The sequence below is a fragment of the Dipodomys ordii genome, unplaced genomic scaffold (assembly GCF_000151885.1).
Source record: "Dipodomys ordii isolate 6190 unplaced genomic scaffold, Dord_2.0 Scaffold19, whole genome shotgun sequence".
Taxonomy (NCBI): Eukaryota; Metazoa; Chordata; class Mammalia; order Rodentia; family Heteromyidae; genus Dipodomys; species Dipodomys ordii.
In genome coordinates, this window is record NW_012267235.1 from 475,232 (window position 1) to 501,697 (window position 26,466).

The 26,466-nt window shown below is 48.4% G+C and overlaps 1 protein-coding gene across 3 annotated transcripts; it reads right to left on the bottom strand.

The window, feature by feature from the left end:
• Nucleotides 1–394: 394 nt before the first annotated feature.
• Nucleotides 395–25,362, bottom strand: Mmp28 (matrix metallopeptidase 28). Of its 3 annotated transcripts, none has more exons than XM_013013262.1 (8): nt 25,249–25,362; nt 12,038–12,117; nt 11,689–11,876; nt 6,164–6,388; nt 3,610–3,855; nt 2,368–2,517; nt 1,930–2,025; nt 395–859 (listed from the first exon to the last, which is right to left on the bottom strand). In XM_013013262.1, exons 1-8 carry the CDS (start codon nt 25,360–25,362, stop codon nt 465–467), a joined length of 1,494 nt encoding a protein of 497 aa, XP_012868716.1. In that variant the 3' UTR covers nt 395–464. The 3 variants fall into 3 exon arrangements, with proteins under 3 accessions (XP_012868716.1, XP_012868715.1, XP_012868713.1); XM_013013261.1 differs by having other exon boundaries at nt 1,930–2,067; XM_013013259.1 differs by having other exon boundaries at nt 1,930–2,097.
• Between the last annotated feature and the right edge of the window lie 1,104 nt (nt 25,363–26,466).

Genomic DNA, 26,466 nt, shown 5'->3' on the forward strand with positions numbered 1-26,466 from the left:
GGTCTTTTCTGATCCTCGGGTTCTCCATCTGACCTGGGAGTGGGGAATGCAGAAGGGGTGAGGATTGTGTGTGTGTGTGTGTGTGTGTGTGTGTGTGTGTGGCCTCTGATGAACTAGCACCCACTCACCCAAGAACTGAGGCCCTAAGGAAGCAGGACAGTCTTGTAAAAATACTCCTCACCCCTCTGATAAGTTTTCCATCCTCGCTCACTGGATCCCAGCGGTATTGCCTCCTTGAAGGAACTCTCCCTTTCAATAGAAAAAACACAATTCCCAAGGCTGAGGGAGGAAAGAGGCCTCTGGGAAAAAGGGACCCTTTTTGGCTTCTGAGACACCAGGCTCTTCAGAGGACTTCCTGGCTGCCTGCTGAGAGGCTGTGGCTTTCTCCACAGGCTCTGCCCCTAGGGCAGGGAAAAAAAGTTGGTCCAGAAGGCACCAGTGGTTCATTCAGTGGTCAAGTGCCATCAGAACAGGGCACCTTCTGAGTTGGCATTCCAGCAGCCCATCCAAGGCAGCTCTGTGGCCCAGCGACCTGAGGTGGTCACTTGCAGTTTAGCTTGGTCAAGGAGCCAATAGCTGTCATCTCTGAAGAAGATGATGGAGCCATCAGGCCTGGGCAAGGCCCCGCTGACCTCCTCAGGGACTCCACTCCAGTCCCGCAAGCTGCGAGGATAGTAGGGCTTCACTTGCAGCCCACCTTGGGTCAGCACATAGTAGCGGGCACCTTTGAAGAGGATGAGGCGTCGCAGAGGAGGGAAGAAGAGGGCTGCATCTGGGTGGCGGGGCAGGCCTCCTCTTCGGCACAGCTGTGAAGACTTCCACACCGGCTGGGACCCCTGGAACCTCCAGCATCGACTCCCTGTCCAGCATCGGGAGAGCCAGGGTGAGCTGAGGCTCTCACCCATTGGTCCTCCACCTCTGCACAAGGTGATTAGCACTGGGGACAAAGAGGGCTTACACTAGGAGTTAGTTCTGGACAGTAGGGAAGAGATTGTCATGGTCTAGACACCCAGTAGGTGTCAGCAGAGGACAAAGCATGGGAAAAAAAACTTACTTGCCCCAGGCTGCACAGGTGAGGAGCTTGGTGGTAGGGAGAGGGGAAGGTACCCTCCCTGGAGTGAGGATTGAGGAGCCAGGAAGGCTTGGAAGTTTCTTCACTACCATTACCACTAATACGCATATGAGGGCAGAGATTTTAGTTTACTGTTAGATCCCTAATACTCTCAACTATGCCTAGTATATAATATAACACTGGCTGAATGAAGAGATGCTATTTTCTAAAGCATTGCCAATATTTTGCAGACAAGTCATTATCATTTATCCTCTTTTTTTTTTTTGGTGCCAATCCTAGGGCTTGAGCTTTGGGGCCTGGGCATGGTCTTTGAGCTTCTTTTGCTCAAGGCTAGTACTCTACCATTTGAGCCACAACACCACTTTCAGCTTTTTCTGAGTAGTTTATTGGAGATAAATGTCTCATGGACTTTCCTGCCCAGGCTGGCTTTGAACTTCAATCCTCAGTTCTCAGCCTTCTGAGTAGCTAGGATTACAGGTGTGAGCCACAGGCACCCAGCTTTTTATCCTCTTTCCCAATAAACCTGAGGTATCCTCACTCTTCAAGAAATGCAAGCTCCAAAAGTTAGACATCCTCATTAACACACAGCCCTGCAGAATTTCCTGAAAGACCACTCTTTCTGCTGAATAGCAGAGCTCAAGAGTGTGTCTGATTTCCCTCCAGACTCAGAATGCTCCTGGGAAAAAGCTGAACACCTACTCCATTACCTAAGGGAATCCATTCCCTTGGTCACAGGTTCTCTGGGTGAGAAGAGTCTCCACCCAGGCCTCACTGTCTGGGACTCCCTTCTTTCAGTCTTGAGCAGGACATCTCCCCTCTATACCTCATTTTTCTCAGCTTCCCCAGGGGGCTAGTACCTTTGAAGAAGTAGAAGTCCCCATCCTCCAGTGACACGGCAGCAGCGTCAATAGTGGGGGGCAGTCCAGTCCACCTTTCCTGTAGTGGGCGGGGCTCTGAGACATTGCCATCAACGGCTACCTCCCAGAAGTGGCTCCCTTTGAAGATGTACAGTCGCTGTTGCCCATCTGCTCCGAGATAAGAGAGAGGTGAGAAAGGACCAACAGCCTTCTACCATCTTTCCAGGAAGGAAAGGTTTCTAGGTCCCCCAGCAAAGGGTGGGACATGCACAGGTACAGGGAGGGAAGTGGTTAAGAGAAGAGCAGTGCTTTGCTTCTGAGAGCCTGGGATTTCTAGGTGATATCACCTATCGCTGGTCTTGTACTCCAGCCCTGGGGAGCCTGGAGTTGTGGGAGAGGAGGCAAGCAAGAAGCCAGGTTCATGTGGGACCATCTTACCTATTGTGATGGCATCGAAGGAATAGTGGCAATATTTAGGACCCCGTGTTTCAGGGCGCCTGCCCTGGGAGTTGTGTGGGTTCCAGGCCTCAAAGTCAGTGAACAGTTTTCCAGGGAGCTGCATGGCCACTGAGCGCCCCAGGGGCTTCCCTTTATAGGCAAAGAGAGAAGAGGGAGGGGAACTTGAAATGGGGGTAAACTGAATGCCCAAGAGTTCCCCCTCCCTGACTCCTGCCATGATGATTTGTGTTGGAAAGGCAGGGGAAAGAGGGCAGGCAAGAGCTGTTCTGGTTGTTGATGCCATCCATAGATCATTAAACCCAACTGCTTGGGAAAGAGGGATTTACTGAAATATAATCCAAGTAAAGATTTGGAGCTAAGGGCTGGGGGAGGCAGGGAGGGGAATCTTTCCAGAGTTCTGGACAACATAAGTAGCTCCAGAGTAGGGTTCAGGTCTCCAGCCTGCTAACTACTGTTGTAATCACAATCATTACAACACCGTGCTTCATTCCTGAAGGGCTTCCAACAAGCTGCCAATTGGGCACCAGCTCCTGAATCCTGCCTGGTTTACAATTTCCAAGTTGTGATCTTGGCCAAGTCACCTAACACTCACTGAGCCCCTTTCTCCTCATCTGTGAACAAAGATACTTGGGGCACGCTGTGTGCATAAGTGCCTGGCCTGTGATAGTTACTCTGTGTGAATTTCCCAGTCTTGGCATTCCCTAGTACAATCGCAGTGTGGGATAAGCAGGGTCCCAATTAACAATCTCTCTCCACAGATGGTAAAACTGCTCTGGGAGAGCAGCCTCAGCCTTGAGTGACCTGGGCCTCTCAGGATGATGTTGAGAGACAGCTTGGCAGAGAGCAAGCTGGGGTTGAGGGCAGAGAGGAGGGTTTTGGCATCTAGGATGAGAGACAGGTGGACTGGATTGGGTCCAGGATAGGGCAGAGACCCAATGTGAGAGGCAGAGTAAGGGGCTGGGCAAGAATTCAGAACCGGAAGGCAAGGGATGGTGGGGGCGGGGACACAGGAACTGGTGTGCAGGGACTGATGGAGAGATGGGGGCTGGGGGAGGTCTCATCCTGGGGAGAGCAGGAGCCTGAAGATCTCAGATCTAGGGCTTCAGGATTGGTGTCACCATGGAGACCGGGTGATGGATGTGCTCAGGATGGGGAATCCCATCCTGGGGGATAGGGGTGCGGGGTGCAGGCGTGCGGCGGGGGCGGTGGGGGGGAGCTCACCATACAGATTTTGCACTGCCAGCACGTCGTCCCAGCTGAGCAGCGCGTCGCGGCCCAGCCTCTTATAGTAGGGCGCCATGAGGGCGCGGGGGGCGGGCGAGTGGGTGAGGCCCAGCGTGTGGCCGATCTCGTGTGCCAACACCACGAACAAGTTGCGCCCCCGGCGGCGGCTCAAGGACCAGCGCTCGTCTAGGTCGAAGTGCGCTTCCCCGCGGCGGGGCAGGAAGGCGTGCGCCAGAGCGCCCCCTGCAGGCGGCGCGGGGAGTCAGACCGAGCCACGCCCGCCACTCCCCCCCCTCCCCCAGCTCCTGTGCCTGGAGGCCAGGGTGGGTGTTTTCTGCCAGTCTAATTCCCCTTCTAGTTAAGTCGGGTAAAGCCTGTGTGCAGATAGGAGTAGAGGACTAAGCTGTGGGGTATGGAGTCATCTAAGAGGCAGCAAGGGGAAAGACGCTGGACGTGAGGCCAGACCCTTGGGTTCCTCCAGTCTTCGTTTCAGCATCTATCTAAGAGTCCTGTGAACTTGGACAGGTAGCTTAACCTCCTGGTTAAGAAGATGCAGGTGTGTGTGCCTGGGCGTGCCACACTTGATGCTTGCACGCATTACTTTCAAGATGATCTTGGTATAGGAATAGTGGTTGCTCCTAGAAGGAGGAAGCTAAGGTATTTTGTTCTGTTTCCTGGTCTGGGTGCTGGGTGTTTGGTGTGTAAAGAGTCATCCTAAACTTAGGATAGGATGCACTTTGATGTGTATAGTCATTCTCTCCCTTCCTCTTTCCCTCCCTTCCTCTTCCATCCCTCCCTCCCTCTCTCAGACAGGGTTTTGTTATGTAGCTCAGCCTAGCCTGGAACTCATAATCCTCCTGCTTCTTCCTCCTGAGTACTAGGATCACAAGTGTGTACCACCAAGCCCAGCTCATATATGCATTTTTTTTGGTCATTTGCTTTGTGCTGGTCCTGGGGCTTGAATTTGGGGCCTGGGCACTGTCTCTCAGCATTTTTGCTGAAGGCTAGTGATCACCACTTGAGCCACAGCTGACTTTTGGGTGGGTAATTAGAGATAAGAGTCTCCTGAGCTTTTCTGTCCAGGCTAACTTCAAACCATGATCCTCATATCTTGACCTTCTGAGGAGTTAGGATGATAGGCATAAGCCACCAGTGCTCACCAGTACTAGGATTTGAACATGGAACCTCACACTTGCTAGCCAGTTCTACCATTTAAATCACACACACCCAACTCATGCATATAATTTAGAAATATACATATCTTTGCAGTCCTACGCTTCCTCTGCTGAAGCTATTCTGGGGGCTTCCATCTCCTTGCTCATCATAGGATTGAGCATAATGAGTAGGGCTGATCAGTGATTCTCATTTCCAAGGGGACATAGAACATATTATGTATGCTGTTTCCAGGGTCCCTCTGCTCACTAGTCACTTTCCCCATGAGTATGTGACCCTGATGCAGAGGTCAGAAAACTGCACTGCTAATGTCCTAGAAGCTAGCCAACAGTCCTTCCAGTTTTCCTGAAGCCCAGCCAAGCTGTGATTGATAGAGGTCAGGGGCCTGTAGAAGGAGAGCAGATTATATTGCAGACAGAAGCCTTTAGACTGACTGGGGACAAATGGAACTAGCTGTGGGTCTATGAAACACTGTGGCTCTCAGGGTAGGGGTAGGGTAATGGTAGCTATGAATTTATTTATTTATTTAGGGGTATGTGTGTGCCAATACTAGGGTTTGAACTCAAGGCCTGGGGCACTGTCCCTTAGCTTTTTTTTTTCCCCCTCGAGCTAGTTCTCTACCACTTGAATCACAGCTCTACTTTAAGCTTTTTGATGACTAGTTAGAAATGAGAGTCTCAGGAACTTTTCTGCTCAGGCTGGCTTCAGACTGTGATCCCCAAATCTTAGCTTCCTGAGTAGCTAGGATTACAATTGTGAGCTACTAGCACCTGGCCAGCCTCTAGATTTTTTTTTTTTGGTCGGTCGTAGGGCTTGAACTCTGGGCCAGGACGCTATCCCTGCACTCTTCAGCTCAAGGCAAGTGCTTTACCACTTGAGCCACGGCGCCACTTCCAATTTTCTATTGGTTTATTGGAGATAAGAGTCTCACGGACTTCCTGCCCAGGCTGGCTTTGAACCTCAATCCTCAGATCTCAGCCTCCTGAGTAGCTAGGATTACAGGCGTGATCCACCGGCACCTGGCCTCTAGCTGTTTTTTAAGGTGCCTTTCTGGAGAATAAGAGAAGCAGAGGCCTGCTAGAAGCAAGGAATAGGTAAAGGGACCTCAAAATATCCTCCCAGAATAAGACATACTCATTGGAGTTTGCAAAACACTTTCCAAACAGAGGCTCATCTGACGACCCTTCAAACAGGTGGCACATTATGGGGCAGGGAGCATGGTTAGCATTTTACAGAGGAGGAGACTGAGGAGGAGGTACAACTTAGCCATGACATGGGGAGAGTATAGAATCCATTGTCATCCCCCCATCCACCCACACACTGCCTTTCCTAGTCAGGTTCTATTCCTGCTGTGTGAACAGCAGCTTTGTGTCAGCACCTGGACCATCGAAGGCATTGCTCAGCCCATCGTTGTGGTCTCCTTGGAAGAAGGTGAGGCGGATGTCAGCAGGGCCAGTGGCCGGGGCCTCCCAGAACTCCAGTCCTGAGACGTTGCTCCATAACTGGAAGGCAGCATGCACGGCCCCTCGAACGGCCGACTCAGGCAGGTGCTCAGGCCAGTTCACCAGGCGGTAGGAGAGGTGCTGCTTGTACCATTTGTGACCTGTCACCCAGAAAGGCCACATCAGCCAAACCTGCTGCTGAGCTTGGGGCTGGTCCCCATCGACTCAGTATGATGAAGAGTAGGCCTGGCTCCAGAGAGCCTCTGACTTGATGGGGAAGACACAGCCTTTACCCTGGGCAGCTTCCATTTGACCCAGTAATAGGCCAGTACCCAGGGGAGCACTCATACCAGGAGGACTACCCTTGCCCTGCAAAGTCCCCAGCCTAGTGATTTAGCCTGGGGAGGATCCAGCCTGAGGGAGAGATGTCGCCTCCACCCAGGAGAAGCCCCTCACCCTAAAGAAGGGTCTGAATCCCTACACTTGGCATGAACTGAGCCAGAAAAAGCCTCTCGCTGGCAGCCAATTCCAGCTGCTGCCTGTGAGTGGGGGAACAGCGGGGGACCAGTACAGTGAGATCATGGCTATGATGGTCCCAGCAGATCCTTCCACCCCCTCACAGCCTCCTGCCACCTCCTAGAGTCTCCATCTTGCCCTTTCCAGGACCTGGGGACTTGAGGTTGGCCAACAACCATAAGACCTATCTGCTTGAGGTCCCTTCCTGACTCCTGACCCCTCCCTCCCTTAGCCTTCCTCCCGAGAGCTCTGAGGTGAAGATAAATAACAACAATGTTGCATGTGTTGTCACCATCCAACCACAACTTTTCCATCTTTTTAAAATTTTCTTTATCCTTTACCCTAAACCTCAGTTCTTCTCTGGTAGCTGGCACTCAGGCTTCTGTACCAGCCCTAGGTGGCAAAACTGGGCCTATTTAGTTGGCCACATATGCAGGAACAGGGTAGTTTAGAAAGTCTGGCTGCAGTTTTCTCATGGCCTACTTTTGTGACCCCAAGTGGAGGGCTCATAGCTCAGAGGCAGGATTTGTGGGCTCAGGGGAGGTGGTGGGGGAGGAACGGGGACTTGGGGACTTGGAGAGGGGGGAAGGGTCTTGTCCAGAGCCACAGAAGGAGTGAATTGCTGAGCTGAGCCCTGAGCTCCCAGTCCAGTGCTCCTTCCATTACACCACAGAGATAAACAGACCCTTTGCTGGGACGCCAGGCTTATAAATCTGCTAGAACATCACTTGCAGCTCTGTACTGGCTGAGATTCTCCAGATGGAAGCGAGTTCTAAGGGAAAACAGGAGCCGGGCTCCCTTGCTCCTCTCCAGGGAGAGAGGAGGGGGGTGGGTAGTCCTTTCTCCCACTCTTGAGCCAAACTCCATTCAAGGCAATGCTGAGCTTGTTTGGCCTGGCACTCACCCAGCCTCTGCCTCTCAGCCAGTGAACAACCCTCAGGGAGGGAGGGGGAAGGACTTTGAGGAGAGAGGGGGAGACAGGGAAGGGGGAAGCAAAGGCCTGGGCCTCAGTGATTCATTTTGTTGAAAGAATACTCTTGCCTGTCACTGTGAGACTTGGATAGGCACAGAGCAGCCTAGGGTGGGCTCCTCCACAACGGGCTGCAGAGGAGTTGATTCTAGACTCCACCCTGGACCCAACCCTTTCATCTTCCAGCCAAGTGGAAGGGGCTCCTTCTGCCCTCCTGCAGTTCAGGGCAGGAATTCTTCCATTTTTAGGGAAGGTGAAAGGTCTGAGGATAAAAGTCATCGGTGAAACTCACATGTGTTATACGTGGTGTGTATATGTGTATACGTGGTATGTATGTGTGGTGTATGTGTGTGGTGTGTGGTGGTTTGAGGAAGGAGAGAAGGACAGGGATGGTAAACAGGCACAGAAATTGAGAGAAAATGACTGCTTTTCTTGGGAGGAGACAGGGTTGGGGTTCACTGGTGTGCCTGCCAGGAAGGAAGTACCCCAGTGGGTGGGGGAAGCCTGAGCTTTTTCCCCTGCCCTCCCATGTCCGCCCCTGGACACACACACACACACACACACACACACACACCCCTCTGGGAGAAGGCTGGCTGCTTCAGGTTCCAATCTTAAATTCCTGACTGGGCAGGGCTGTTTTTCATGGAGGCAGACCCCCAGCACTAGTTGCCTATGGCCTTGAGCCCCACACCCTTGATTTAAAGTCTACAGGGAAGAAGAAAGGAACGGGGGAAGGGAGGAAAGCTGGGGATCTCTGCATGAGAAGGCCTTGGAGTCTTGACTCCCAGCAAGCAACTGGTGCAATAGGAAGAACATGAGTTGGAATCCTGCTTCCTCCACTTACATCAATGGTAGACTCTCTCCAGGCCTCAGTCTCCCTATCTGCAAAGTGGGGTTGTATGGCTTACATCATGGTAAGGTGTGAAGCTCCAATGGGATAGCAACATGAAGCTGCCTGGCATGTGCTGGCTGCTCTCCCCCCCCACACCCAACCAGTTCTGTGAAGGAACAGAGGGCTCTAAAATCAGACCTGGAGGCAGAGAGAGAAATGAGGTTCCAGATTGTCAAAGAAGGATACAGGATGAGCTGGTGGCTCACGCCCGTAATCCTAGGTACTCAGGAGGCTGAGATCTGTGGATTACAGTTCAAAGCCAGCCTGGGCAGGAAAGTTCATGAGACTTTTGTCTCCAATTAACCACCAGAAAACCAGAAGTGGTGATGTGGCTCAAAGTGGTAGAGCACTAGCCTAGAGCAGAAAAGCTCAGGGATGGTGCCCAGGTCCGGAGGAGGAGGAGGAGGAGGAAGAGGAGGAACTCAGGGGATGCCCAAGTGGGGCATCAAGACACTCTGAGATGACCCCTAGTTTTTACTCATTCTCACCAGCTTTTGAACTTGGTACTCAGGGATGGCTCTTCTCTGCAACCGAAGACTGGCATCCAGTACAAGGGAGAATGGGGAAATGAACCCCTGGGAGCTGTGACACGGCCAGGGTCATACAACTGAGACTTGAACCAGGGCTTCTGACTCCAGGGATGATGGTATCTCTGTTCTATCAAAAATCCTGATTTCACACCTCTCCTGTCCTTCCCAGAAACAGGCCCAGAGATGCAGAACATGCAGACACGAGGGACATTTGGACCTCCTTGCTGACACTTTGCTCTGGCAGGAATGGGTTCAATCTGTATAGGTTACCTATGGCAGCTGGATGTAGAAACAGCTGCCCTCCAGCTGTGGACAGTTCCCTTAAGGATGAGCTAAGACATGAACACAAACAGTGCCTGTATTCCCATTCATAATAAATACTGCCAATAAGTGTAGTTAGCACAATTAAGAGTCACAAAGGCCCCAAGTACTCACAGTAAAATTAATTATAGATGGGAACTGACTGAAATAAAAACCCTCATCTTGTTAGAAATCTTGAAAATTAAAATGGATTGAAATCAAAGCAATGATGATACTAAAATTACACAAAGTAAAAAGTCATTTAAAAAAAATGACAGAAGGGGGGCTGGGAAGGTGGCTCAGTGGTAGAGCACTTGCCTTGCATGCTTGAGGCCCTGGGTTCAATTCCCCAGCACCACATAAGCAAAAAGAAAAAAGCCGGAAGTGGCGCTGTGGCTCAGGTGGTAGATCTCTAGCCTTGAGCTGAAGAGCTGAGGGACAGCTCCCAGGCCCAGAGTTCAGGCCCACTACTGGACCCCAAAAAAAAAAAAATGACAGAAGAATCAAAACTTCACAAATCCTAGATCTGTACCATTTGGCCCCAGAATATTTGGCTTAAAAAATAAGAGTAGATGGATTGAGAATATGGCATAGTGGTAGAGTGCTTGCCCAGCATACATGAAGCCCTGAGTTTGATTCTTCAGTACCACATAAGTAGAAAAAGGCAGAAGGGGTGCTGGGAAGATGGCTCAGTGGTAGAGCGCTTGCCTTGCATGCATGAGGCCCTGGGTTCGATTCCTCAGCACCACATAAGCAAAAAGAAAAAAACTGGAAGTGGTGCTGTGGCTCAAGTGATACAGCACTAGCCTTGAGCTGAAGAGCTGAGGGACAGCGCCCAGGCCAAGTTCAGGCCCCACGACCGGACCAAAAAGAAAAAAGAAAAAGCCAGAAGGGGTTCAGTGGCTCAAGTGGTAGGGTGCTAGCCTTGAGCAAAAAGAAGCTCAGGAACAGTGCCCAGGCCAAAGACTGGCAAGGAAAAAACAAAAAGAGGAGAAGGAAAAGGAAGAGTAGAGGGAAGGGGAGGAGGATGGCAGTGGTAGAGTGTGAAGCCCTGGGTTTCATCCCTAGAACGACATTAAATATGTATAGACAGAAACAGAGACAGAAATAGAAGAAGGAAAGAAGGAAGGAAGAAAGGAAAGAAAGGAAAAGAAAAGGGAAAGAAGGTAGGGAGGGAGGGAAGGATGGAGGGAGAAAGGGGGGAATGAAGGGAAGGAGGGAGGGGAAGGAGAGAGGAAGGAATGAAGGAAGAAAAAGGCAGAGGAGACTGGATGCTAGTGGTTTATGCCTGTGATGTTAGCTACTCAGGAGGCTGAGATCTGAGGATTTCAGTTCAAAGCCAGCCCCAGGAAGAAAAGTCTACAAGACTGTCATCTCCAAAAAGCTGGAAATGGAAGTATGGCTCAAGTGGTAGAATGCCAGCTCTGAGTTAAAAACCAAGGGAGAATGTGAGACTCTGAGTTCAAGCCTCAGTTCTGGCATTTGCACACACACACACACACACACACATGACAGGGGAGAAGGGAGGGAAGAAAAGGAACAAAAGAGAAAAAAACAAGACTACAAAGAAAAAATTCACAGCAGACACTGTAATGTGTAAAATACAGTTCAATGAAATGTCCAGAAGAGGCAAATCCTCAGATACAGAAAGCAGTTGATAGGGGTTGGTGGAAGGGGCAGGAGGGAGCAACTGCTAGGGGCATACATTTCTTTGTAGGGTAAAGAAAATGTTCTGGAACTAGGAATTACTTGTGGTTATGGTTGCACAATTCTGGCACTATACTAAAAAAATAAATAAATCACTGACTTGGTCACTTTAAATGGGTAAATTGCCTGATAAGTGAACTGCATCTCAATAATGCTGTTAAAGAAATGTGCTCTGAAGAAAATAAAACTAATTGATGTATCATAACTTTGTTGAATAATTACTCTGAAAAAGAGTTGATTCTGATGGAAGTAATTTCAGTAAATAGAAATGAAAAACATTGGCAACAATTTAACTGCCCTGCATTAAAAAAAAAAAATCAAGGAGTTAAATGGATTTGATGGGACTTGATTTGGAAAATACTTATACAAAGAAAATTCACCAATGCAAGTCAATTGAGGTTTAAATCTCTGTAGTCAGCATAAATTATGCTTCTTGAGTCAACAGGTCCTATTTGACACCCTTTCTTTGCACTAGGGAAAGGTCTCTGGTTGAAGGTGGGGCTTCAGTGTATTGGGGATCCCAACCTAGAATTCAACAGCACTCACCTTGCTTGGCAAAGCGTTTCTTGCGCCTCATTTTGGCCCGGGGTCCAGCAAACAGGGCACTGATCCTCTCCCTCCAAGCTGCATGACTGCCAGTGTCTGCCACCCCGCAGCGGGAACGTGTCATCTGGCGCAGCGTGGGCCCATCTAGCACACCACTGACAGGGAGCTGCGACACCCACTGGAACTCTCTGCCAGGAGGAATTGAAATAAAGGATCACAGAGCCAGGGGGTGAGTGGCAGTGTGAGAACTGCTTTCCAGGGGGCATGGCCAGCCAGCCTTCCAGGAAGAGAGAAAAGTAAGAACTATGTAACCTGCACCCCCCAAGTCCTCCACATTCCTCCATCCTACCTGAGCGCATTGCTGAATCGAGTGGAGGCTGAAGCTCTGGGAACATTCTCATTGAGGTAGCCGTATTTCTCCAGGAAGGCCTGGGGGAGAGTGGAACATCAGCCCTTCCCACCACACAGCATCCTGTCCCTTCTCCTGGCGTGCGAGGGGCCAAGGCACATATATCCTGCTCATGCTCCTCTTGTCCCAAGATGGCCTGTAAACTATAGCTGAAAGAATTCCAAGTCCAAAGTATCCATTTCCAGGCCATCATTGACTCGTTGGATGGTCTCAGGAAAACTGTTTACTCAATTACTTCTGAAGGTCTGGCTTGCTTATCTTGAGGCATTATTAGAGATCTAGTGTGCATGCTGAACAGTTATGGGTTCTGGACTCAGCTTGGCCTACAGCTGAACTCCAGCTTGCATCCTCCTTCTAAACCACAAATTTCTCCACCATAAAATGGACTTCATTGCCGGGCGCTGGTGGCTCACGCCTGTAATCCTAGCTACTCAGGAGGCTGAGATCTGAGGATCGCGGTTCAGAGCCAACCCGGGCAGGACAGACCGTGAGACTCCTATCTCCAATAAACCACCAGAAAACCGGAAGTGGCACTGTAGCTCAAGTGGTAGAGCGCTCGCCTTGAGCTGAAGAGCTGAGGGACAGCGCCCAGGCCCAGAGTTCAGGCCTCATGACCAGACCCAAAAAAAAAAAAAAGAGTCTCATGGACTTGGTTGCTCAGGCTGGCTTCAAACCATGATCCTCAGATCTCAGCTTCCTGAATATCTAGGATTACAGGTGTGAGCCACTGATGCCTGGTAGAAACATGTATTTTGAATTAGAAAACTAAACCTTCCTTCTTCTATTTACTTAAAGAGTGCATGCCTGAATAGCTAGAGACAATGAAAAATACAGGTAACAAGTAAACAGAAAAAAAACAAACAGTGCTCTGAAGAAGCTGGATGATGGGTCTGAGAAATCAGGAGGTCTAAGTGGAACACTTCTGCCCAGGATCAAATATTAGACCTGTATCCTAAAGAACAACATGCAGGGCTGGGAAGGTGGCTCAGTGGTAGAGCGCTTGCCTTGCATGCCTGAGGCCCTGGGTTCGATTCCTCAGCACCACATAAGCAAAAAGAAAAGTGGCGCTGTGGCTCAAGTGGTAGAGCGCTGGCCTTGAGCTGAAGAATTGAGGGACAGTGCCCAGGCCCAGAGTTCAGGCCCCATGACCGGACTCAAAAAAAATAATAATAAAGAATAACATTCATCCAGCCATGTAGTGAGATGGGGAAGGGTATTGCTGACAGAGGAAACAACACATGTGCAAGTCCTTAGGCTGACCTGATTAAGGAACAGAAGGAGGGCTCTGGTGGCTCCATGGCTCAGGTCTGTAATCCTAGCCACTGAGGGGGGCTGAGATCTGTGGATCACAGCTTAAAGCCCACTGGGACAGGAAAGCCCATGAGAGTCTTATCTCCAATTAACCAGAAAGAAGCAGGAAGTGAGGCTGCAGCTCAAGTGGTAGAGTACCAGCCTTGAGTATCCAAGAACTGGTTTCAAGCCCCAGGAATGCAAAGAAGCAGAGTGAAGAGAAGTCAGAGAGGCAGAACCATAGGCTATGGTAGGAAGTGTAGGTTGATTTCAGTAGTGCTGATGGATTAATTGTAGAGAATGCAAGAAAGAAGAATTCCAGGTGGCTCAGAAGTGTACTGGCTCAAGTGTACTGAGGGGAGACCAGGTGCAGTAGCCTGGGGTATCACCTGGTGATGTTGAAGTGATACTGACAACATGGAGATAATGTAAATTCCCCTCCAAGGAAATCAGTGTAATACAGCAAACGTCTCATGGTCTCAGGGTCTTGCACTGCTCTCCAAATGAACAAGTTCTTCGAGAGAAAAGTGGTTCAGTATTGTCACGAACCACTTCCTGTGGGGAGCTAATGCACTTGGATCCCTGCCTGTCTGTCTCACCGATAAAGCCCCATATATGTCACCTTGGATAAAGGAAAAAAGATACCTCTACTGCTTAATTCTCATGCAGACGTGAATTGGCTTTTGATTTTTATCCCTCCTTGTGTTATCTATATAGAAACAATTTTCTATCTTCCTTTAAATTTTTCCTCCTTTTCCCTCCCTCTCTGTTTTCTTTCGTGATCAACCGTCACTTGATTATGGTTAGCCTAGGCTACCACAAACTTGCTTGTAGGATCCTCCTTTGTTATTGTTGGTCACGAGGCTTGAACTCAGGGCCTAGACACTGTCCCTGAGCTCTTTGTTCAAGGCTAGCACTCTACCACTTTGAGCCACAGCTCTACTTCTGTTTTTTTTTTAGTGGTTAATTGGAGCTAAGAGTCTCATAGGGACTTTACTGCCTGGGCTAGTTTTGAATCCTAATCTTCAGATTTTAGCCTCCTGAGTCGCTAGGATTACAGGTTTGAGTCACTGGTTCCCGACTAGGATCCTCCTTTAATGCTGGGATTACATGCATACAACACCAAGTTTGGCTTCTTTGCTCTGTGTCTTAAAGTAATTCTAATCAAAATTGCTGCCTCAAGGAAAACACATGACTGGGAATGAAACTAGACACTGAGAGTACTGGCAAGTCCCTAAATCATTGCACATGTCCAACCTCCTCTTTATGGATTTCATTTACACCCAACTTCCACAGAAGGCCACTTTCATCTAGCCATTTTCCCTAAGGAGTTTCATTCTAGACAACAGTACAATTTCCAAGTCTGTGTTGTTTAGTCTGTGTTGTTTTTCTGTATTGGTTTATTAGCATGTCAGCAGTGTTGTTTTCTTCTTCCCTTTTGTAAATGTGCATTGCTTTCAGATGTGTAACGGATTAAAGGGGATCCTGTAAAATAACCTAATGTTCAAAAGAATGTGACCACATGGAATAGCCACAGGGCTGGAGATTGAGGATCTATTCCCAATTCTGAGTCTGCTAGGTGGCTGGGGACAAATTAATTAACTGCTCTGTGCCTCTGTTTCTTTATCTCAGCGTGAGAGTGAGATACACTTCACAGGACTCTCAAAGGATGAAATAAAGTAATGCACATCTAACATAGTGCCCGGCACAGAGTAAGTGTTCAATAAATATGTGATCTCATGCTTCACCTTGGAGGGAAAATGAACTACACACTTTTGGAATGCAGTCCAACAGCAACATGGGTAGTTTTTGTTTTTGTTTTTTTGTGGGTTTTTTTGGTGCTGGTTCTGGGGCTTGAACTCAAGACCTGGATTTTGTTCCTGAGTTTTTTCTTTTCTTTTTTTTTGGTCGGTTGTGGGGCCTGAAAGCTGGGCCTGCACACTGTCCCTCAGGTCTTCAGCTGAAGGCTAGCACTCTACCACTTGAGCGTCAGCCCCACTTCCAGCTTTTTCTGCTTATGTGGTGCTGAGGAATCGAACCCAGGGCCTCATGCATGTAAGGCAAGCACTCTACCACTGAGCCACCTTCCCAGCCCCCCTGAGTTTTTTTCTTTTCCCTCCTCTCTCTCTACCACTTAAGCCATAGCTCCACTTCCAGCTTTTTGGTGGCTAGTTGGAGATAAGAGTCTCATAGATGTGGGGGGGGGGAGGGGGGAGGCTGGGAAGGGATGTGAAGGGTAAACAAAGGAGGAGGCTGCAATGCTTGGTAAGAAATGGACGCATTATCCTGCCCATGTAATTGTAACTCCTCTGTACAGTATGTTCACAAATAAAATTAAATTAAATTTAAAAAAAAGGAGTCTCATAGACTTTCATGCCTAAACTGGCGTTGAGCTGCAATCTTCAGATCTCAGCATCTTGAGTAGCCTGGATTACAGGCATGAGTAGGAAGTGTTTTTGAATAAAGCAGGGACAACTCAAGAGAGTTGAGAACACTCAATTCAGGTGCGATCACCTGGTACCTGCCCTCTTCAGCCAGGTGCCTGTTTTCTTCCTAGCCTCTTCAGTTTCTCAGGAGAGAATGAACAGTGGGCTTTCTAGGCAATGAATATCTAGGGAATGATTATCTCCTTTGAGTGCAGTTCTGCTGGGCAAGTGACTTGGAAGGCACCAGGTTATGGGTCAAAACCTGGCTGGCATTGCCCTGATATTTTCCCCACAACCCCACCCAGCCCTTATCAGAGAGTTGGCTGGGGTACTGGAACTGTGGAGCCTCGGGGGCATTGAGGGCAGGAGGGTGGGGGAAAGTGGAAATTGGCGGCGTCTCCGGTTTCCTGGCTGGGCTGCAGCAGCCTCAGTTCTCTGGCAGACAAGGTGGGGTGGAGGCTGTTTTTTAAGAGCCATCAATGGGGCAGTGCTGAGCTCTGGGATCCTGTAGTGGCCTGGCAGGGTCGAATTCCCAGTGAGCAGAATGAGCACCTTCCTGGAGCAACCACTACACAGAGGCATAGAAAGAATGAAAAAAGGCATTTGAAATACAGGACATAAAAGCATTTTAGTCTTTTGATCAGGATTTATGGACTCTTCAGCTTAGGCTTAATATGGATATATTAAAAAAAATTTAACAGTTTGCAGGAGGGGACCTTTGCTACTGTCAATGTAGAGCGTTTCCTTTGGTGAGAAGGCCCCAACTTTTGACAGTAAGCCCATTTTCTGTGCCCCAGTTTCCCCTTGCAAAGGTAAAAGGAACACCCCACCCCACACGTGGGAGAGAAAGGAGGAGTGCAGAGAACAGGTAGAAGGTAGCCTCGTGGTGGAGAAAGCACAGAAGACATGGAAGTGGGAAACAGCTCTCATCCTAACTCTATCATCCCCCCACCTGCTGGGTCATTTCTTCCTTTTCTCCCAGGGGAAGGGATGGAGAAGTGGGGGAGGGGAAGGACTTTTCCTGGTGTCTTAGGAACTCTGAGTTCGCCTAGGTCATCTTTTCCTTCCTTCACAGGGGCAGTGAGTGGAATGTTCATGTAGAAGTTTGTGTGGTTTTCTGTCTTCCCTGGTCTCTATCTGTCCTCTTTTCAACAGAGCCCAAGGTTGATGCTGAATGACTATAGAAGCTACAGGGCTGTGGCTCTTAGGTGACTCACTTTGCCCTGGTCAAAAAGCTTGCACCAACATGCTCATTCACTTGGGTATGGACGGAGCCACTTTCCTGGGGAGTCACCTCTGAAAGTCCCTGGGAGTGGCTATGGTATCTAGGCAAATTGAAAACAGTTCTTCAAGACCAGCTAGCTGATGGGACTGCCACTCTGGGGGTTCTAGTCCTACCTCTGTGCTGACTTGTCCTGAGAGGCTGAACACGGCCCCGGGAAGGGCCATTTATGAGCAGGGTATGATCAACAGTGAGTGTACCAAGATGAATCCTAGGGCTAAATCCAGAGCTCAGAGTCATAGGACTGGCAGTGCAAGAGCCACTGGACAGGAAGTCTTGAGTTTTATTCCTGATGTAGTTACATGGTGTCTTGAGGTACAATCTCTCTGAGCCTAAGTATCCTCTTCCCTAAAATGTGACCTTTGGATTCGAGCCCTAAAATATATTCCAGCTATATCAATTATGGTAGCTTACTTATGTATCTGACTATGTGAACTATGGCAAACTTACTTAACCTCCCTGTGTCCCAATGCAGAAATCAAGGGGAAAGCTTGACTTTTCTCACAGAAGCATTATGAAAATTCAGTAAGACTATTCTGGGAGCCAGGTGCCCATGGCTCATGCCTGTAATCCTAGCAACTCAGGAGGCTGAGATTGGAGGATCTGGGTTCCAAACCAGCTTGGACAGGAAAGTCTGAGGTGTGGCTCAGCAGTAGAGCACCTGTCTAGCAAGTTGGAGGCCTTGGACTCAGACCCAAGTATCATTGGAAAAAAAATATTTTTTTGGCTGGGTGTGGTGGCACATGCTTATAATTCTAGTTACTTGGGAGGAAGAAGCAGGTGGATCTCAAGTTCAAGGCCAACCTGGGCAAGGTTAGTAAGACTTTCAAAAAAATGAGGGAGGAAAAGGCTAGGGGCATAGGATAACTAGTGAGCCATTTTCTGGCATGTTTGAGGCCCTTAGGTTGGTCTCTAATACCACACGTGCGTGCGTGCATGTGTGTGTGTGTGTGTGTGTGTGTGTGTGTTTAGTCACAGAACTTTATCTCCAGAAAGGATCTTTGGTAAATGACTCTGGAACTCAGCCCCTTTGTTATCCTTTATGTCCTAGAACTTCAGCAGCAAGAATGAAGCCAAGAATGAAAAGATTGCATACTGGCAAACAATGCCAAGACCATGTTGCTTTCCCTATAATATGGTCCATTTTATGTTCTATTTTATGATTATTTTGGTCTTGTCATAGTGGTGCTGTTGGTTTTTCTTATCCTCAAGTACATCGTTAGTTAGCATTACCAATCAAGATGCCAGGGATGATCACTAGCATTCTGCCTTGACATGTTCTATACACAAAAACATTTGCCAGTAATCAGGAACTCAACAAGTTCTTGACAGATGTAGGGACATTTAAAGTCTATCTGCCTTCTTTCAACTTCACAATTGCCTTGTAATTAGATCAGCTTAGCAACTTTCTACCACCAGACTCCCCCTCACTCCTTTTATTTTCCCTAGTCTCATGTTCCTAAAGTTCTGTCTGGCTGTGTCCAAAACCCTTGCTGTATCTCATTCTATATTTCATTTTCTGTCCTTAGGAAGATGTAGAATATACTTTCCTTTTTTTCCCTCCTTCCTTTCTTCCTTCCTTCCTTGCTTGCTTCCTGAATTGCAGCTTTAACTCAGGGCCTTGAGTTTGCTTGACAAATGCTTTTCTACTTGAGCCACACCTCCAGTCCTTTTTTACCTTAGCTATTTTTCAAATAGGGTTTCCCACTTTTTGTTCCAGCCAGCCTTGGACTATGATCCTAGAGCAGGATTATAGAGGTGTATAAACACGCCCAGTTTTATTTGTTGAGATGGGTGGGCACATGGACCTCACTAAGCTATGGAGCTAAGTTTAGGGCTAATGCTCCAAAATTGAGGTCAGGGAGGAGTATGCTGACTCTCCCTGCTATGTTCCTGCTTCCATTACCAAGCTCTTGCCAGATTTCATGATTTTTTTCAAACTGGCTTGACAAATGCTTTTCCACCAACTTGTGTTCCTCTGGGACTCTTTGGAGACTCTTCTGTGCTTCTATTCACCCCATACTCATGAGTCACTGCACTGAGCTCTTGGGAATGGCTTCCACACCCCTGGCTTCTGGGTTTCTGACTCACAAGTCAAATGAATGGCTCCAAGGTATGAGAAAGAGACACTGCATATGGGGGTAGGTAGTCCACAGAAGTGCCAACATCTTCCCAGGGCAACAAACAGCAGTACCTTGTACTGGGAATATATGGTAGGTCCCTGAGCGGAAAGCAGGACCTAGAACCAGTGCCTGGTTGTTCTAAAGAAGGGCCAGGCAAAGCCAATGATGGATAGATTGCTTGCTTGGGACAGCCGAGTGGCTCCAGCATAGGATAAAGTCTGGCTTGGAGTGGGGGCAGGGAGAGGGTACAGGGCAATGATGTCATTTACTAACTCTCAATCTTGCAACTCAACAGCGGATGCTTCTCCTACTTGTAAGCATTGTGAACAGCTTTAATTTTCCCAAGTAGACAACAATGAGCTTGTTCATAACAGCTTTGTAAGCAGAAAATCTCCTCCCAGGCAAAGCCCACTCTGGAAAACCCTCAGCTTTTATTGTTGTGCACACAAGGGACCTGTAGAGCCATGCACACAGGATGTGGGGAAACACACAAACACTTGGGAACACAGATCACATCCAACCAGCCAGACATGGCTGGGTGTGGGACACATGTCTATAATCTTAAAACACTGAGGCCAGACTGGACAACATAGCAAGACCCTGCTTGAAAAACAGAACCAAAAACAAGCAAAAAACAACACATATCTAGCTGCACAAACTAATACATGTGTGTATAGAGGAATGTGTTTGTATAAGAATACAAACACATCGGGGCTGGGAAGGTGGCTCAGTGGTAGAGTGCTTGCCTTGCATTCCTGAGGCCCTGGGTTCGATTCCTCAGCACCACATAAGCAAAAAGAAAAAAGCCGGAAGTGTCGCTGTGGCTCAAGTGATAGAGTGCTACCCTTGAGCTGAAGAGCTGAGGGACAGCGCCCAGGCCCAGAGTTCAAGCCCCACGACTGGACCCCCCCCCAAAAAAATACAAACACATCAAATCTAATGCTAGAGCTAGAGAAAATCATAGAGATCATTCATGAAGTTTAGTCCTCTTACAGAAAAAAAACTATGCTCAGAAAAGTGGGGGGAAGGGCTGGGAAGGTGGCTCAGTGGTAGAGCGCTTGCCTTGCATGCATGAGGCCCTGGGTTCGATTCCTCAGCGCCACATAAACAAAGAGAAAAAAAACACTGGAAGTGGCGCTGTGGCTCAAGGGGTAGAGCGCTAGCCTTGAGCTGAAGAGCTGAGGGAAAGCGCCCAGGCCCAGAGTTCAGACTCTATGACCGGACCCCCAAAAAAAGAAAAAAGAAAAGTGGGGGGAAAATATGAGTGTATTATCACACAGCTTATTTCTATTCTTTCTTTCCTTCTGTGCCCTTTGAGATTAACCTGTTCTCTTTATAGCTGCTTTTTTTTCCTTCTTGTGCCTGTAATGGAGCTTAAATGCTGGACCTGGGTGCTGTCCCTTAGTTTTTTTTTTTTTTCTCTCAATGATAGTTCTATAGCATTTGAGCCACACCACCAATTCTAGCTTTTTTCTTTTCTTTTCTTTCTTTTTCTTTTTTTTTGTAGGTTGTGGGGCTTGAACTCTGGGCCTGGGTGCTGTCCCTCAGCAATTCAGCTCAAGGCTAGCGCTCTACAACTTGAGCCACATTGCCACTTCCAGTTTTCTGGTGGTTAATTGGAGATCAGAGTCTCATGGACTTTCCTGCCTGGGCCAACTTTGAACTGCGATCTTCAGATCTCAGCCTCCTGAGGAGCTAGGATTACAGGCATGAGCCACAGGTGCCTGGTTTTTTTCTAGCTTCCTTAAAGTGGATGTTTAGATTATTGATCTAAAACCTTTCTGTTTTCCATGATGGGCTTTTAAAACTATAAATTTCATTCAGTGCTGCAGCAGCTGCAACATATAACGATAAAATGCTCTTTATTCAGTTTCAATATTTTTTAGTTTCTCTTGTGATTTTATTGCTCACAGTTAATTTAATTTCCAAATATTTGGGGCTTTGCTTGATATTTTTTATCATTACTGATTTCTAATTTAGCTCTGCTTTAGTCAGAGAACATAATCTGCCAGATTTTGACTTTTGAAATGTATTCAGACTTCTTTTAGAGTCAGCATATGGCCTATCTTGGTAAATAATCTACATGCACTTGGAAAGAATGTGTACTCTGTATTTTGGGAGTGTAATTTTCTGTCAATATCAATTAGGTTAAGATGGTTGACAATATTGCTCAAGTCTTTTTCATGCTTACTGATTTTTTTGTGGTTCTGGGGATCAAACACAGAGCCTCATGCATGGCAGGCAAATATTCTTCCCATTGAACTACAATTCCAGCCCCTTGATTTTTTAAAAATCTGTTTGTTTTGCTTATTATTGGGAGAGAAGTGTTGAAATTTCCAACTATTCTTTCAGAAAAGACCACATTTGGTATAATTCCATTTATATAAAATTTCCAGGATATACAGCCCTATAGAGACAGAATTAGTCTGCAGGCATTATCAAAGCTTTGTTTTAATTGGTGTGTGTGTGTGTGTGTGTATACACTTGTGTGTGTGTGCGTGTGAGCATGCATACATATGCGTGAGACTTCCTTAATCTACCTAAGCACATTCTTTTTTTGTGGGGGGTCCGGTCGTGGGGCCTGAACTCTGGGCCTGGGCGCTTTCCCTCAGCTCTTCAGCTCAAGGCTAGCGCTCTATTATTTGAGCCACAGTGCTACTTTCGGCTTTTTTCTTTTTGCTTATGTGGTGCTGAGGAGTCGAACTCAGGGCCTCAGGCATGCAAGGCAAGCGCTCTACCACTGAGCCACCTTCCCAGCCCTATCTAAGCACATTCTTAACTTATTTTAGCCTACTTAAAAAGTTAATATTATATCCATATAACCGCCCTTTACACTTCCCACATGACACATCCCATTTCCTACTTTCCATCTGACATTTGCAATTCACTAATGCATTAATTCATCTCAGCAGAATTCCATTTTCCTGTCTCCATCCCTTGTTGCTGTTGTTGTAACTCTTGCATGTGTCATGAGGTGCAATTTATAATGTTATTATAAAGCAGTTGTCTTTTAAGGAAATTATTGCAGGACAAAAAGCATATTATGCCTACCCATTTCTAAGGTTTGTTAAAGCAGGTCTTATCCTAGGGTCAGAGTCCTTAACCCTGAGTTATGGCATCTCTATGGTTTCACATGGAGTATTTAAAGTTTTTGTTTTTGTTTTTCCATTTTGGTTAGACCATACCTCCCACATCTTCTAGAATTGATTAATTTCTAGAATTTTTAAAAAGACATTCTTTGGGGGTACAACAGCTGTTCTTTGGTAGGCTTCATAGTTTCACCCTATACAGGCCACCGTGATCCAAAGGCAAGGACTTGCATCCAACCAAATACATACATGTCCTTACATACATGCACGCCCTTCAGTGTAGTTCCTACTTTGTGATGTGGCCCCCACAGAGTCTAGCTGTTTCAATACCCCTGAAAACCCTGGACTTTGCCACCCAGGCTTTGCCTGGGGTTTAGTTGCTCACGCTGCATGTAGAGAATATTCCTGGAGCCAAGAACTAAGGTAAAGGTTTGGTTCACCCTATAAGCACTCCTTTTGAGATGATTATATTTCCTGAAAAGGATTGACTTCAACACTGCTCCTACTAAGTGTGGTCCTGGAACCTGGGCTGGGCTTCAGATTGCTTTAGTCAATGTAATTCAGCTGAAGTTGATATTGTGCAACTTGTAAGTGTAGGTCATAAAAAGAATACAATCTCAGTCTGTCTCTGTCTCTGTCTCTCTCAATACTCACCCTCAGGACCTAGCCACATGTTGTAAGGAAGCCCAAAACAGCACATAGGAGAGATCCTCTGCTTAGGCCTACATGGAGACCAGAGCCCTCAGCTCACAGCCAGCATCAACTGCCAGATATGTGAGGAATCAACTTTAGTTGAGCCCATCTCTAGGCAATGCAGAGCAGGGACAAGTTGCCTTGAGGTGTCCTAGTTAAAATTCTGGTCCACAATATGTGTGAACTTAATAAAGGGTCATTTTATTTCACTAGTTTTTTTTTTCTTTTCTTTTTTTTAAACTGTACTGGGGCTTGAACTTGGAGCCTGGGTGCTGACCATTAGCTTTTTCACTCAAGGCTGATGCTCTACCTCTTAAGCTACAGCTCTACCACTTAAGCTACGGCTCCACTTCTGGCTCTTCAGTTTTAAATTGGAAATAAGTCTCAGCCAGGCTGGCTTTGGACAGTGATTCTCAGATCTCAGCCTCTTGAGAAGCTAGGATTACTGGCATGAACCATGAGCACCTGGAAGTAATCATAATGAAGCTCTAATAACCATAACACCATCCTTAGGAGTGGTAGTCGTGTGCTGCCTGTTGTCCATTGCTGAGAAGAGTTGCCTTATATATTCTGTCCTGTGTTACTGTTGTAGGAGTAATCATGGCCAAACCATGGCTTTCACCTGAGCTGCTATTCTCTCAAATAATGATAAGGATAATTATAAGAGCACCAACAATACTGAGAGCAGATTTCTTCTAGAGACTGCTTTCTATGTACTTAGTACTATACTGAGCATAGGTTACACACACTAACTCCACAGAAGCAAACAACAGTGTTGGGAAGTGGGCATGACTAACCTCCACTGGTTAAATGACTTACTCTGGCTCCAGGAAGTCCATGCAACTAGCCATATACAGAAACACGGATACACGCACAGATGAACTGGCATGCAGAGATGCTTATATGCCCATTACACATTTCCACAGTGTTTGTGCTTTTAAAATATTTCTCATGCTCAGAGCTAAAAATCCCCTCCCCCTCCTTTTATTTTATTTTAGGGTGTTGTTAAATAGACTGAAAGAACTCAGTCTGCTAGATATTAAGTTTCTAAATACATCCCAGGATGAAATTCTCTCCATCTGGGGCCACCACAGGCACAGGCAGCAGTGATAACTGTCTCTGTTCCCTTGCCAAGGATTGCCTGGGACCACACTAGGGGAGATGGGAGTGGGACTCTTAACAAGACTTGGCTTGGTAGATAGAATCTTCTCCTGGGATCTTGGGACTCTGCACTTGATGTTGTAAGAGTTTAAATTCAGAAAGACAAAGTGAACTCTTGAATATGCAAACAGGGAGAGCACAGAGCAAAGAGTGGGGGGGAGCTGGGCGGTCACTTAGAAGGGGAGAGGTTGAAGGAGTTGGAGAACGATCCCTTGTTAAAGCAAGGTCATTTCCGAATATTCCATAGCAGCGGTGGAAGCCGGTGGAAGGAAGTGCTATCCAAAGAGAGCCCTCTTCATTCTACATGGTTCCCCAATTTATCTTGACTCCCTCAAGGCAAGGGGGGGGGTACTAGGGAAGATATGGAGGCAGACTCTTGATCTATTCTTAAGACAGGAACCCAGAAATGCTACTTTGGGAAAGAAGAGAGCCTGCTGTGTTATTAACGATGACCTTTACCTAGAAAACAGATGCCTCAAATCCTAACCTCACACCAACTTACCCAGTCCAGGGGTAGGAATGTCAGGGAAATGTTTTGAGCTTCAGCTCGCCTCCCTGTCCATCCCTCATCTCAAGTTTAGTTTCGAGGCACTGTTGTAAGCTCCCAATAAGCACCTCTACAGACTCTTCCTATTCTCCCCCTACTTTATCCAGGTGAAATATCTGACAGCTTGAACTGTTCTAAGCAGTCTGAACAGCTTGCTCCTGCCCAGGACAGCTCAGGCCAGGAAGCCAGGACTGAGGTCTCCTCAATCCAGGCTGGTCCATCTCACTCATCTGGGTCTCCCCTCATGGCGCAAGGGGCTTCGGATGGAGGAGCGTCCGGGTCTCCCCAGCCTAGGCGATGCGGATGAGGGGGTGCCAGTTCATCCCGTCAGTCCCGCCCCCATCAACCTCTGCGGATCCGGCCAGCCTGTGTGGTCCCAGCCCTGCCCCATGAACTCTTTGTGTATTCAAGCGTGAAGAGGACAGAGAGAAAGGAACGACAGTTTGCGGTTTCGGATGGGACGGCCAGGTGGCTCCCGTCCCCAGCCAAGTTCAGGCGAGTTCCACCGAGCCCTCCCTCCGCCAGGCACACACCCCGTACCTCCGCCTCCAGGCGCAGCTCCGGGTCTCCGCGCTCCGCGGGCTCGGCGGCGTCCCAAGCGCCCCACAGCAGCAGCGCCAGGGCGCGCAGCAGGAAGCCGCCGTGCGCCACCATGGCGCGGCCGCTCCAGCTGCGGGGATCCGCGGGCGCTCAGCGGTTGCCCGCGATCGGGGGGCACCATGCACCGGCTCTGTACCACCCCTCTGCGGACGCAGAAGGCCCGGGGTGGGGAGGGGCGGAGGGATCAACCCGAGCCTGGGCTCCACGCGCTGGGTCGATGCCGCGCTGCGCTGCGCCTGCCCGAGGCCGTCCAGTCACCGCAGGGCCTGCCCGTGGGTCTGCGGGCCCGAGGACCGAGGGAGGAAGGGAGGGGAGAGGGGCGGGAGTGCCAAGCCCCAGCCCCACCCACCCCGCTCCGCCGCTGGAACAACACCACGGCGGTCCTCAGCCTCTTCCGCCACCGCGCGGTGCCGCCTCGCCCCGCGCGGGCCACTGCCCCGCCACCCTGGTCTCCCGTCCGTCCCCCCCCCCCCCCCCCCCCCCCGCACCCGCCCCAACCCGGCTCTCTCCAGTGGTTCGTGAATCTCTCCTGGGAGGGCCGGGAAATAAAGGTCTCTGGATAGTGGGTGCTGCCAAAGATTTCGAGGAAGAGGGGTCCCGGTATGCCGGAAAGGGTGTGGATGAATTCGGTCAGGAGTGGGAGATCAATTTCTTTGGTACCCTCGTGAGTCCTGGTCCCAGACACCTGCTGGGACAGAATGGTCTTGGGCCAGTCACTCACTCTCTCAAAGTCTGCTTTTCTCATCAGGAAATGGTGATAATAAGATATATAGCTCATGGGATTGCCTGGAAATAAATGGGCGTCGTACCTGGGAGCATGCACACAGTATGAATATAGTAAGCTGCAGCGGTGCGACCTTTAGCAAACGATTTAGCCTCTCCACACATCAGTTCCCTTGTAAATAAAATGAGAGCACACGACATTTCCCAGAGTTTCATGAAGATGAAAAGAGAAAATGAGCATAAAGTGCCCTATTTATTCCATATAAGGAGGAGATGAGGCTTTTCTTTTTTCTTTCTTTCCTTCCTTCCTTCCTTTCTTTCTCTTTCCCCCTCTTTTTTTTCTGTCTCCCTTCTTTCCTTTTTCCGCCCCCCACCCCTATTGTGCTAGGGCTTGAACTCAGGAATTACGCACTGTCCTTTAGCTTTTTAGCTCAG

Coding starts and splice junctions, on each gene's coding strand:
- Mmp28 (XM_013013259.1), bottom strand. CDS start 25,362: ATGGTGGCGCACGGCGGCTTCCTGCTGCGCGCCCTGGCGCTGCTGCTG. Junction 11,877..12,037: donor CGATTCAGCAATGCGCTCAG/GTAGGATGGAGG, acceptor TCCTCCTGGCAG/AGAGTTCCAGTGGGTGTCGC. Junction 860..1,929: donor GGACTTCTACTTCTTCAAAG/GTACTAGCCCCC, acceptor GATGCTGGACAG/GGAGTCGATGCTGGAGGTTC.